Below are 13185 nucleotides of genomic sequence, written 5' to 3'. Positions count from 1 at the left end.
TTTATATATTTCCTTTTAATTCCTATTTTCAAAGTCATTAGATCATTTTTTTGGTTTACTCATTCAAACCAATTAGTGTTGCAGCCTATTCAAAATATTCTAGATTGTAATAAAAAAAGACAAAAATGACTAATATTTCTTCCTAAAAACAGCAACATAACACATTCTTAGAATTATCAAAGCAGTGCTCAATTACAAGAGTAAATTTGACCCATTGGTAGTTTTACCTATAGAACAACCCCTGGCAGTTTAAGTGTTAAAGCCCCCCCCTGCTGTTTCAGAGGCTTCTGCCCCATCAGGTGAGTAAACTCCTTAAACTGAATACAAGATATTGAAATGGTCAGTTCAAACATATTCAAACAAAACAATCACACGTGAGACAGCACGTGCACCAACCTGGCTTTCAGTCTGCTCCAGAAGTCTCTTCCTGCGAGGTCCGATGGCAGCCAGAGCTGTGAGGTTGGCCTCTCTCTGCTGCAGCTGAGCTTCTTCTAGTTGTTGTAACTATGTAAGAACAAAGGGAGTTGTGAAAATGTGCTAAATAAAGAGTGACATGTTTTTTCTATTGTCACACATGAAATTAATGTTAAGGAGGAGGTGTTGTACTTAATTTGCTATTTTGTCCAAGTTACAGAAACCAATCAAAAGAGGAGATGTGTTTACCATCTTAAACATGAGGAAATGAATATCACCCCCACGTACAGTATGTAAACCCAACAGCTGGTTAGCTTAGCATAGCTGCCTGGTGCTCAGAGTCCAGATACAATCCAACACACAATCTCAGGATGAAAAAAAATGTCCTTTTCACACTTCAGTTGCTTTTTGTTTGTACTTGCCGTCCAGATAATATAAAGTGTTGTGTAACTCTCCACCAGAAAGAGAGAAAGTGTATTAACCTATGTTGAATGCAATGAACACATTTTCTGTCCTTTCACTTCTAATGCGAGGAATTAATCATGTAGGAGATAAACACCTCGCATAATCATGCTCCTCGTTTAACTTAATAAAACTGTTGTTGTCTTTGTGTTTTTGACAAAGGTTATAACTGAAACTAAGAATCTGTGTCTTTTGCCCATTTTCTGGTTTGACTTCAGCCAGGAAAGGAATGTGTTAGGTTACTTACATATACCAGTCTGTGCTCTGCACAACTACTATTTACAATTTTTATGTCACTGTTCTGCCTTGTTCCTTGTTCCAGCAGTACAAACTGGGGCAACATTTTGGATCAGTCCCCTCAGATCATCCCCTATCTGTACAAGAATGAGATGCTGGGCTTTGGTCGTACTCTCTGGAATCATTCAGCATAGGACTGACATCATTCTACTACCTCTTAAGTCAGTTTAAATAAAAGAACAGCTCTTGAGCCCTTTGTCACTTCATCAGACTGTAGAAGCTTTTTTGCACTAAAATCTTTTTATCTGCAGTGTTTGTTCACTTCACTGGTTTTCACTCTAACTGCCCTTATTGTATAGTTGTATTTTATATTTGATCTAGATTTTTAGGCTCTACTGTTAGTGTTATCTGTACGCACCGTGGTTGTGAGAGAAACACCATTTCAATTCCCTGTATGTATGTATGTACTGTACATGTGGAAGAACTGACAATAAAGCAGACTTGACTTGACTGGACTTGACCACACCACCAGATGACCTGAGTCACTGCTGTTTCCATATTTAATTAGAAGCCTAAACCCTTTGTAATCTCAGGCACAGACAGACTCCAGAGATTGTAGGAGGGGAGACTGTCCCCCTAATGCACACAAGGACAACCAATCCCTCGTGCCCTTCTTGGTGCCATCGCAGACTTCATTTATAGAAACTAGTAAACATTTAGGAATCTGCTATGAAAGAAAAACTGCTTCTTCCAACTCCAAAACCAGTCTAAATACAATCAGAATGTAGAGGTTCAGTAATCCCATGACAGTTTACAGTATCAACGAGAACACCACAATCAGTATTTGCTTAGTAATGTTGAATTAAAGGTCCACCTCTAAGTGTCAAGGCTTTTTCTGCATCAAGATATTTTACACTTAACTGGTTTACGATGCCTCAGTAATATTAAACACATGCTACAGCGCAATGGAGTAATAAATAAATGTAGATAAATAAATGTAGGAGGATGATGAAAATTATAAGAAACACTTACTGGAAATGACAAAACAACATTTGACATTTTATAGTCTTATTGGAATTTTACAGTGCTTTGTTGGAGGCTACTCAAAAATGTCTTCATATATTTCACGTCAAGTTTATTCTCTGTCACTACGTTTGTCTTTTGAACTCTGAGCTCAGCTTTAATTAAAATCCCATCCAATTAGTACCACACCTACTCAAGCTTCCAGTGTATGTAGGCAAGTACAGATTTGGCACAGTGCAGTAAAGGCTTGGTGCAGAGTTTGCGTGGAGGTGGCAGCAGCAGTGCATGTATGTTAACACATTTTGCTGCTGTGGTAAAACGTCTGGACGTGTGACAGGTGGGAGCTCCACAACAACTTGACCTTGTGTAGGGTGACCTCCTCCTGCACACTTCTCCCTGCTCTACCAGCCAAATACATTCCACACACTACTGCATCACTAACTCATCCATCAGCATAAAAATAGCAGAGATTTAAAGAGCACACGATTTAGGAGTTTACATTAGCCCACAGGCCTGAAAAAGGTCAGGTTTTGTTGGTGTTTTTACTCCTTAAAACCGCTGGTATCACAGCCATAACTTCAATAACTTTTAAGAGTACTGTGTATTTTAAACATTTGCAGACATTTCTAAAATTCTTTTTTTACTTTGTCATTATGGGGTTCTGAGTGTAGATTAATGAGAAAAACTTCGAAAAAAGAAAAAAGTTTAGTTGATTTGCAAAACCATACATGTCTATATAAGGTCCCAAAGTTAACGGTGCACGTCAGAGCACAAAACAAGCTATGAAGTCCAAGGAATTATCTCTAGACTTTCGAGACAAGATTGTATCGAGACACAGACCTTGGGAAGGTCACAGAGAAATATCTGCACCGTTGAAGGTCGAAATGAGCACTGTGGCCTCCATCATCCGTAAATGGAAGAAGTTTGGAACCACCAGATCTCTTCCTAGAGTCAGCCGGCCAAAGTGAGTGATCGAGAGAGAAGGGCCTTAGTCAGGGAGGTGAACAAGAACCTGATGGTCACTCTAAAAGAGCTACAGCATTTCTCTGTGGAAAGAGGAGAACCTTCCAGAAGAACATCCATCTCTGCAGCACTCCACCAATCAGGCCTGTATGGTAGAATGGCCAGACAGAAAAGGCACATGACAGCACAGCTATAGGACTCTCAGACCATGAGAAACAAAATTCTCAGGTCTGAAGAAACAAAGATTGAAATCCTTGGCCTGAATGCCAAGTGTCATGTCTGGAGGAAACCAGGCACCACCTGGCCAATACCATCACTACAGTGAAGCATGGTGGTGGCAGCATCAAGCTGTGGGGATGTTTTTCGGCGGAAGGAACTGGGAGGCTAGTCAGAACAGAGGAAAAGATGAATGCAGCAATGTACAGAGACGTCTTTGATGAAAACCTGTTCCAGAGCATCTGGACCTCAGACCGGGGCGACAGTTTATCTTTCAACAGGACAACAACCCTTAGCACACAGCCAATATAAAGAAGATGTGGCTAGAGGACAACTCTGTGAATGTCCTTGAGTGGCTCAGCCAGAGCCCAGACTTGAACCCGATCGACCATCTATGGAGACATACAATTTTCAATTCAACTTTATTTATCAAGGGCCAATTCACAACAAAGTCATCTCAGGGCTCTTTACAGAATAAAGTCAAGGCAATAAAGATGTATAGATCTGAAAATGGCTGCGCACTGACGCTCCCCATCCAACCTGATGGAGCATCAGAGGTACTGCAAAGAAGAATGGGAGAAACTGTCCACAAATAGGTGTCAAGCTTGTAGCATCATACTCATATAGTATTCATAGGCTTTTATTGGTGATAAATGTGCTTCAAAAAAGTATTAAGTAAAGGTGGTAAATGCTTATGTGACTTACTTAAGTTTTAAAACAAACTTCTTTAAAGTTGTCATTATGGGTATTGTTTGTATAACTTTGAGGAAAATCATTAATGTAATCAATTTTGAAATAAGGCTGTAACAGCAATTTCTGGATGCAATTGGCTCTGATGAAGTTCAGAAACAAAAAAAAATCTGATCAGTATATTCTTGTAAATGTCAACAACCATATGACTGCAACAGAAATAAAATACAAAATCTGGTCAAATGAAGCAAATTCTCAAAATGAAGCTACAATATGAAAGTTTAATCTCTTCACAGCCTTCACTATCAGAAAAATTCAGGTGTAATCATTATTGAAAAAAATAAGAAGCTGCAAAACTTACAGATTGAGGAGAAATGACTGAAATTCTGTGATAGGGTAGAAGGATGAGCTTCGCACAAAAACCTTTAAAAACAAATATCTCTGCCCCCCCAGAACTGCTGTATAAGTCTGTGTCACACTGTCACAGCATCTCTTCATATTAACATTATCGTTTCAAGTGAAATACATACTGTAGCATAAAAAAAAAATTAAGTCATCTATATCACATATACATGAGACATAGAAACATTGATGACACCTGAAAAAAAAATCATGCAGCATATTTTTTACTATAATTTTGTAAAAATAACAAAACATTTTTAATAAAAAAAAAAAGGAACTAATACAAAACCTCTTTGACTCTTTGTTTGAGCTGCTGGTGTTGTGGATCCTCAGTGTGTGAACGACTCTGTAATAAATAGAAATGTGGCATTAGGAAGCTGCACTGAATATCGATCAGCCTTTTTACTACTTATTGTTTTGCCAGCTGTATGGGTTTAGTGAGGCCTCCCTGCAGGCAGAGCTGATAAGGCTTGTACATAAGTGGCCATTTCTCATTTACATAAAATGCCCTCATTTAGGAAATTAAAAAAAAGGCTTTTAGTGCAATTTAAGTGCTGCATTCTGGCCAAGCTTACTTTAGCCAAACGCAGCAGTCGTTCTCGCTCCTCTTCGTCAATCCTCTTCTTCCTCAAACTCTCCACTTCCTCAAGAAAGCGAAGCTGAGCGCGTACATCACTCACCTTGACATGCCACAGGTCCTCCTGTAACCACACAAACACACAAATTAGCTAAGCTTAAAGGTCCTAGTTTTATAGCGCAACAACCATAAAAAGTTTGTACATTAAATTACTTGATTCCAACTTCTTTATCTATTTTATTAGATGTCCCAAACAAGTTTTGGCCATTATGTGAGCGTCCTCTCTCAAAAACTACACAAATTTCAGCATCGGCGGTGTGGGCAGCCTCTGGACCTTAAGCCCCAAAGATTTTTCTCAAAAGCCTAGAATGTGAAAATGCCTCAAGTCCTGTATCATATTTGTCTCCTATTCTTCTTCTTTTTTTCAGTTTCTTTATTGTCGTTTTCTTGCAGCAAAAGTAACATTTCATCATAATAATCAACTAGACATGACATGATAATCTCAGAAAGAGAGAGTGGGCATCCTTTCTGGAAATTAAAGACTCTATGGATACCAAACCATCAGTACTATAGGAAACAGGGTGAGCAGTACTCAGAGGTAAATTAATATCTTACTCATCATATAAGAAAAAACGAGGCATCCGGCGTAAAAACTGTGCTAAATGAACATGCGGAGAATGATCCACTGTGGCGACCCTGAACTAAGCCGAAAAAAACAACTAAACACTCAATTAATCCCAGTGAACAAACACAAAATGATTTAAACTATCATAAAATGCAATATGACAGTGTCCTACATAGAAAAACCCAATTCCTTATTCAGCAACCTAAATATGAACAGTTCCAATATAGCGACAAGACAGGTAAATATTTAGCAAATCAACTCCAACGTAAAAAAGAAAAATCAACCATCCCATCCATAAGGAACTCCACAGGTCAAACTGTTGATAACTGACAGGATATCAATAACATCTTTCAAAATTTCTACAGTAACCTATACTCCTCTGATCCTTAATCAGTCAGATTCAGACACCTTTTCTAAACAAGATCCAACTGCCAACACTATCCCAAGAACATGTGAACAGCTTAGATGCACCACTCACTACTGATGAACTACACAAAGCACTAATTAAAATACCAAATACTAACTCACCTGGTCCTGATGGATTCCAGCAAAATTCTACAAACACTTCTGGCAAATCTTGTCACCACTATTTTACACATTAACTAGGGAAATAAAATCTATGTCAACAATAACTACACACATGAATACTAAACCCCAACAAAGACCCAACCCATCCTTCCAGTTACTGGCCTCTGTCACTTCTCAACACCGATCTAAAGATCATCACCAAAGCACTAGCTACTAGAATAGAGACAGTCACACCAATTTTAGTCCACCCAGACCAAACAGGATTCATCAAAAACAGGAACCCATCAAATGTCCGGAGACTATTTAACTTAATCCCCCTGTCACAACAAAAACAAACTAAAACCATAATTGTATCAGTAGACGCAGAAAAGGCATTTGATAAAGTTAACTTTCTTTTCAGCATCCTTGACAAGTTTGGTTTCGGAGAGTCTTTCATCCACTGGATAAAAACCCTATACACTGCACCCAGGGCCACTGTAATCACAAATGGGGTCACCTCAGAGAGTTTTACACTCTTAGTCTCTATTTGCCATCTTTATAGAACCGCTAGCAGCAGCCATAAGACAAAATGTCAGAATTAAAGCAATCCAGGACCAAAATTAGTCTTTATGCAGATGACATATTACTACACTTGCAGGACCCCTACAGCTCACTAAAGGAAACATTTAATATTAATAATTAATTTTCCCTAATCTCAAATTATACAATGAATTGGAACAAATCAACAATACTTCCACTGTCTGAAGATGCCTGAGATTCTGCCGCACAGTAACCCCTCCTTTCATTTCATAATGGCAACATTAGATATTAAGGCATTAATATTTACCCCAGGCTGTCAGAGCTTTTCAATCTCAACAATAGAAGATGATCTCAGACGCTGGAAAAACCTTCCACTTTCCCTCATTGGACGAATTGCTACAATAGAAATTAAGATCTTATCACAAATGAACTATTTGTTCTCAATGCTCCCCACAGCTCCCACAGATAAGTGGTTCAAATCACTTGACTCACTAACATCTAAATTTTTACTGGAAAAACAAGAAACCTAGAATCTCACTGTAAACATTACAAAAGAAAAAAAAAATCACAGGGCATCCTTGAAGCACATAATTTCCAACACTCCTTCCTAGCAACACAACTCCAATACCTAGTCCCATGGATTCAAAAGGATAATTCCAACAACTCATTGATAGACCTAGAACAGAATCAATATAAACTGACATCAGTTTAAGATCTCACTTTCATGCCACAATAAGTCAAAAAATGAACTATTTTGAAGAAAATAACCATCTCCTCAACTCTGACATTCTGGCGGAAAGCTCACAAAATCAACACTAGCACCTTGTAAACATACCCCAATATGGCACAACCCAGACTTTCAATTATACAATATCTCTATTCACGTTCCAGCATGGCAGCACAAAGGAATCACTCACCATCAAAACCTATTTGACAATAACCAGTTCCTATCATTTAAGACATTAATGTATGGAGTTGGGGGAGAACAGTTCCTCTAATACCAACAATTAAAATTCATAATTAAATCAAAAATGAATATAATGAACAACCCACCTACACTAACTGAAGAGATAATCAAAATCACTAAGTCAAAGAAACTGTTGCCTAAACTCTATAAAATTATATCAAACAAAGAAATTATAACAATCCCAATAGAAAAATGGAAAAAAGATCTTACTCTCTCCCCCAATGCTGACTTTTGGATAGAAATCTGTAACAACACTTTCTCCATGACCAGCGACACAAACTTACAACTTATACAATAAAGACCATTCACAGAACTCAAATCGCTAAATGTTTAAAATGGGCTTAACCACCTCAGGTAGCACAGAGTATTACTTCCACACCACTTGGGTCTGCAACCCGGTGCTTTCTTTCTGGGTAGCGAGACAGAGACACTCTCCGCTATCCTGAACTGCAGAATCCCCACATCTCCATCCCACTGTTTACTTGGAAATATCTCAGAAGTTAAATATAAAAACCCAGTACTCAGCTCTTTAACAATCACCAAGAAAATAATGTTTCAAAACTGGAAATCGAAAAGCTCACTACATATCAGTTGCTGGACAAATCCTCTCACAGAACACGTAACCATAGAGAAAACATCAGCTACATACAAAAACAATACAGCAAACTTCGATGAAGCTTGGAACCCATTTCTAGAACATTTTAACTTAAACAAAATTCCTGGGACTGAAGCCTCGCACATCTCCACACACACACCCCGAACACAACCCGCAAACAATTAGACTAGTCATGAACCTATTTTTTTTTAATAAATACCATAATTCTTATTAATATCCATCATTAATTAATATTCAGCTCCCCCCCTTTTTTTCCCCACTTTTGTTCTCTAAACACTATCATATAATGTATATATGTTTTTTATACTATCTATTATTGCTAATTTAATTTTCAGCATGTTGGTTAATATTAGTTTTATTATCATCATTATTATTACTACTATTATTATTGATATTTATATGAAAATTATTATTATTTAAATTATTTGCTATATATATTTATATGTGTGGGTTTAGTATTTTCTTTCTTTGTTCTGTTTTAGGTAATTTATATGAATGTACTATCAATTTTCTCGTAAGACAGAATACATGTGTGTCAATGAGAGGGACCCAGGTGGAACAGTGAGGTTACAGGGAGCAGAGGTGAAGAAGGTGCAGGACTTTAAGTACTTAGGGTCAACGGTTCAGAGCAACGGAGAGTGTGGAAAAGAGGTGAAGAGGCGAGTGCAGGCAGGTTGGAACAGGTGGAGAAAAGTGTCAGGTGTGTTGTGTGATAAAAGAGTATCAGCGAGAATGAAAGGAAAGATGTTCAAGACGGTGGTGAGACCGGAGATGTTGTTCGGCTTAGAGACAGTGGCACTGAAGAAAAGACAGGAGGCAGAGCTGGAGGTAGCAGAGCTTAAGATGTTGAGGTTCTCTTTGGGAGTGACGAGGATGGACAGGATCAGGAATGAGGACATCAGAGGGACAGTTCATGTTATGAGATAAAGTCAGAGAGGACAGATTGAGATGGTTTGGACATGTTCAGAGGAGAAACTGTGAATATATCAGTAGAAGGATGCTGAGGTTGGAGCTGCCAGGCAGGAGGTCTAGAGGAAGACCAAAGAGGAGATTTATGGATGTAGTGAGGGAGGACATGAAGTTAGTTGGTGTGAGTGAAGAGGATGCAGAGGACAGAGTTAGATGGAGGCACATGATTCGCTGTGGTGACCCTGTACTTTACAATCCAAACTGTTGTTTCTTTTATGATTATACCCTTTCTGCTCATGCTCACTACCCCTCCTCACTTCTCCAACCCCGATGCACCTGCACAAGCAAACATACACTGTACATAAGTAACACGTCTTGTCTTTTTGCCGTATCGCACACTTTTGGTATGTTTTGTATTGTGTGATTTGTACTGTATTTTGGGTTTTTTTTTGGTGAATAAAAGGAAAGAAAAAACAAAAACAAACACAGAAAAAAGGTTAGAAAATCTAGTGTGGTGACATCCCTAGAATTTAGTGTGTGTGTTTATATGGATGAGTAAGCTTTTTTACATGCTGGGAAAAAACAAAAACAAAAACAAAACACTGGATAGTAGATTTTTTGGGGGAAAAAAGATAGTTTTCAGTACTGTAAGCTACTAACCTTTCTTTATTGCAGTCTCTGCTCTGCAATGGTCACTGCTACAAGAATGTACAGCCATGCCAGCAGCTGTCTGAAGCTGTTCGCGAGTTTTTTTCTAAATGCTTGCAATAACCTGGTAAGATGTTACATTGCTAATGTTGGTCTTTCACAGTTGTCAGTAGCTACTCGTCTAAAGAAATTAACAGACATTACATTATGAATTTCTACAGACATACTGAAAGGCAAAACATGTCACTGGTCTGATAAGGCAATATGGAAGTTCTCCTGCCAGCATAATGGCCCCGGTGCAGATTGCTGTACCTTCAGGCCTGCTTTGCGCTGTTCTGCCATCACTGTGAGCTTCTCCAGCAATCCACGGAGATACTCCTGAGTAGCATGAGAAACCATAGCCACCACCTCTGGACCGACATCAGTTACTCCTACTGCCTGTCCTACCACAGGGAACCCAAAAACGACAGGTGGGTAGTATTAATACAAGAGTCAAAGACAAAGACACATTATCTTGAGTTTGGCTGTTTCTTGTAAGTCAAGTTAAAAAAACTGAGGAAAACCATACATTTACTTATTATTATGTAACAGCCCCATTTATGAGCTACTTTCCCAATTTTGCCTTCTATGGCTTTAGTTTCGGGTGTAAATGTACATCAACGCTTTTAAACCTTCCTCTGACTTCCCTATATTAAAATATTTTTTCTGCTATTAGGTGAAAATTTTTTTTTTCATCATTAGGAGTTCAGATGATGTCATCTGGAGGAGCTCTGGAAAAGCAGGTTGACCATTACAAACTCCATAGTGTGAGTAAGAAGATGACATTATCTGACAGGAAGGTTCCTCCAAGAGATGTCATCTGGAGGCATTTTACAGCTTGACGTAGAGAGATATTTTTATGTACGTATGTCAATGCGAAGTTTAATGGCATTTATGTACATGTACTACCCAAACTAGAACTAAAAGAAGCCAATTCAAAATCACTGAAGATGTGGTTGAATGATTATCAGCTGTCAGATTCCAAAGTATGCTATGACGTCAGGGTGACACAATGTAGGAGAAAGGGGTCTTCACATCGGCAAAAGAGTCATTAGCCAAATCACAGTGTGACAAGCAGAGTGTATAAGAGACAAAACTGTTGCAGATTTGTAGGGGACTCTTTCGCATTTGATCTATGGACTCAATCATCCTCCAGTGAAAGACTATGTATTTTGAGTTATACGTAGGTCTTTATAGCATCAGAGCATTTATTGCCATGACAATCATGTCCATGTATGTAAACTTTCATTTTATTCAACTGAGGACATTTGCAACTGCGAGTGTGACTTCATTCATAGCTATGCCCTGGACCAGGGATCACCATCTAACGGCCGATCGTAAAGGTAGCGTGGGTAGATCGCATGGAGTTAACAAAGTAGATCTTAGACCTTCATCTGGGTTCATGTAGTTACGCCAGCTACACCAACATAGTATGTGCATATAAAGAATTCTCAATATATTCAAAAGTAGATATATGTTTTGTACTTTTATAGTAGGTAGACAGTTTTGACTCGGTCATTTTTTAAGTAGTTCACATGCCCTAGACAAATGACCATCTCTTAAGTAACAAGTGTATTTCTATAAAGGTATATAGGTAATTGTGACATTAGTATGAAAGAGAAATCAAACACTTTATAGTCAAATGTTAAATAACATGTTGAGTGTACCTGCATGAAGGATTCGGCTGAGCACTGTGTTAGGTGAGAGGAAGGCCTGATCTTGACATGACTGCACCACAGAACCAACCATGGTGGTCAAAATCTGTGCATTCTCCTCTGTCAGGTTGACTCCAGCCATTGAGGCTACATCATTAATGTCATCATCTTCTCTAGAAACACACATACACACACACACATCAACTCTACTTTGTGTACATTTGTCAGATTTGCTAGTGCTACACACTTTAGGTAAAAAAATGAATATATATTACTTGTAAGATCCTGAATTGTCCTTGAATCCAAATTTGGTAGAACAAAGAGGATCCTGAGTGAACAGCTTCTTTACTGATAACACTCCTATAAAAAGAAACATTTATAAACAAGTTATATTGGCAGTAGTGATTCATTTAGCAAAATGTGTGTCTGAGAAGTGAATATAGTTTGGTCTGTACATTTAACTCCATCTTGCCTATGTTACAAATTATAACACTTCCACACAAATTAAGGCATTTAGGTTTGCAGACACAGTGGCTCCACCTGTATTAATGCTTGCATCTACACCTGGTGCAGAGAATGTAAAGGTGAAGTCACATCGTACAGAATCTTTGTCTTTGGGTGCCAACTTGTGAAGATACCTCTGCCTTTCTGTTAATAAGTTCAACTCTGTTTCGACTTTCTGTCACAATGGTAAAAAAAAACAAAACAAAACACTGCAGTAGGTCAGGGCTGCTGCCAAAGTAGGTCAGCCGGACTTCTGAATGACTTAAACACCTTTTTAGCCAAATACAACAAATGGTGTGCAGGTAAACCACTGTAGCAGGGTGAGCACATATCTGACAAGATGGCACCTTTATTCTCTAACAGTTAACGTGGTGTGACGTCAGGGCGACATTGGTTGAACAATAACAATTGTGTTTAATATGAAATGATTTGATTTTAGTCTGAAGATCACTCGGATGATTGAGTTTGTGTTTAGAATAATAAATGTGCCTTATTAGAGCCTGAATATGTCCTCTTACAGTACAGATAGTTCTCACACAGTATGTTCTGTAGCTTGCTCCGAATGTTAATTCTTCAATTCAATTCAATTCAACTTTATTTATATAGCGCCAATTCACAACAAAGTCATCTCAGGGCACTTTACAGAATAAAGTCAAGATTATAAAGATATATAAAGAGAACCCAACAATTCCCCCTGGAGCAAGCCATAGGCAACAGTGGAGAGGAAAAACTCCCTTTAACGGAAGAAACCTCCAGCAGAACCAGGCTCAGGGTGGACGGCCATGTGCCTCGACCGGTTGGGGTGAGTGGAAAGGGGAGAGAGAAAAGAACAGAGCAACAAAAAGCAATAACAAAACATCGGGCAGATTGGTAGGACCAGTAGCTGCACGCTGGAAGACACACAGCTTCAAAGCCGGGGGACACCTGCAGAAAGGGACAGAGAGAGGGGGACAGAGGAGGACAAAGACAACTACGGGAGAGAACACACAGAGTTAATGACATGACTTGCAGCATTAAGTGCCACAGACAGTCATGTGAAGATTGTTGAAAATGTGCACAGATGCATACACAGTCTAAATATCTGAAAATCAATAATGAATTCATTTATGTCTTGGGTTTCTTTTCAGTTACTGTATTTTGAGAGATCCATTTTTGCATCTACATACTTTCATATCAGTGAGTTCATTTATG

General features: G+C 38.6%; 2 protein-coding genes across 2 annotated transcripts in view; both read right to left on the bottom strand.

Moving 5' to 3' along the window:
• Positions 1-13185, bottom strand: part of hyi (hydroxypyruvate isomerase) — a 237436-nt gene that overhangs the window by 30065 nt on the left and 194186 nt on the right. The window lies entirely within an intron of this gene.
• The window catches only part of LOC137131881 (transcription initiation factor TFIID subunit 4-like), a 41868-nt gene that overhangs the window by 20455 nt on the left and 8228 nt on the right, over positions 1-13185 (bottom strand). The window contains exons 9-14 of the mRNA XM_067513716.1: positions 11766-11847; positions 11503-11663; positions 10109-10239; positions 4983-5108; positions 4697-4753; positions 397-504 (exon numbers count right to left, since the gene is read on the bottom strand). Of these exons, the coding sequence (XP_067369817.1) occupies positions 397-504; positions 4697-4753; positions 4983-5108; positions 10109-10239; positions 11503-11663; positions 11766-11847 (665 nt within the window). The remainder of the gene's footprint in view (positions 1-396; positions 505-4696; positions 4754-4982; positions 5109-10108; positions 10240-11502; positions 11664-11765; positions 11848-13185) is intronic.

Source organism: Channa argus, chromosome 8, assembly GCF_033026475.1.
Source record: "Channa argus isolate prfri chromosome 8, Channa argus male v1.0, whole genome shotgun sequence".
Classification (NCBI taxonomy): domain Eukaryota; kingdom Metazoa; phylum Chordata; class Actinopteri; order Anabantiformes; family Channidae; genus Channa; species Channa argus.
This window is presented reverse-complemented; position numbering and strand designations above follow the sequence as displayed.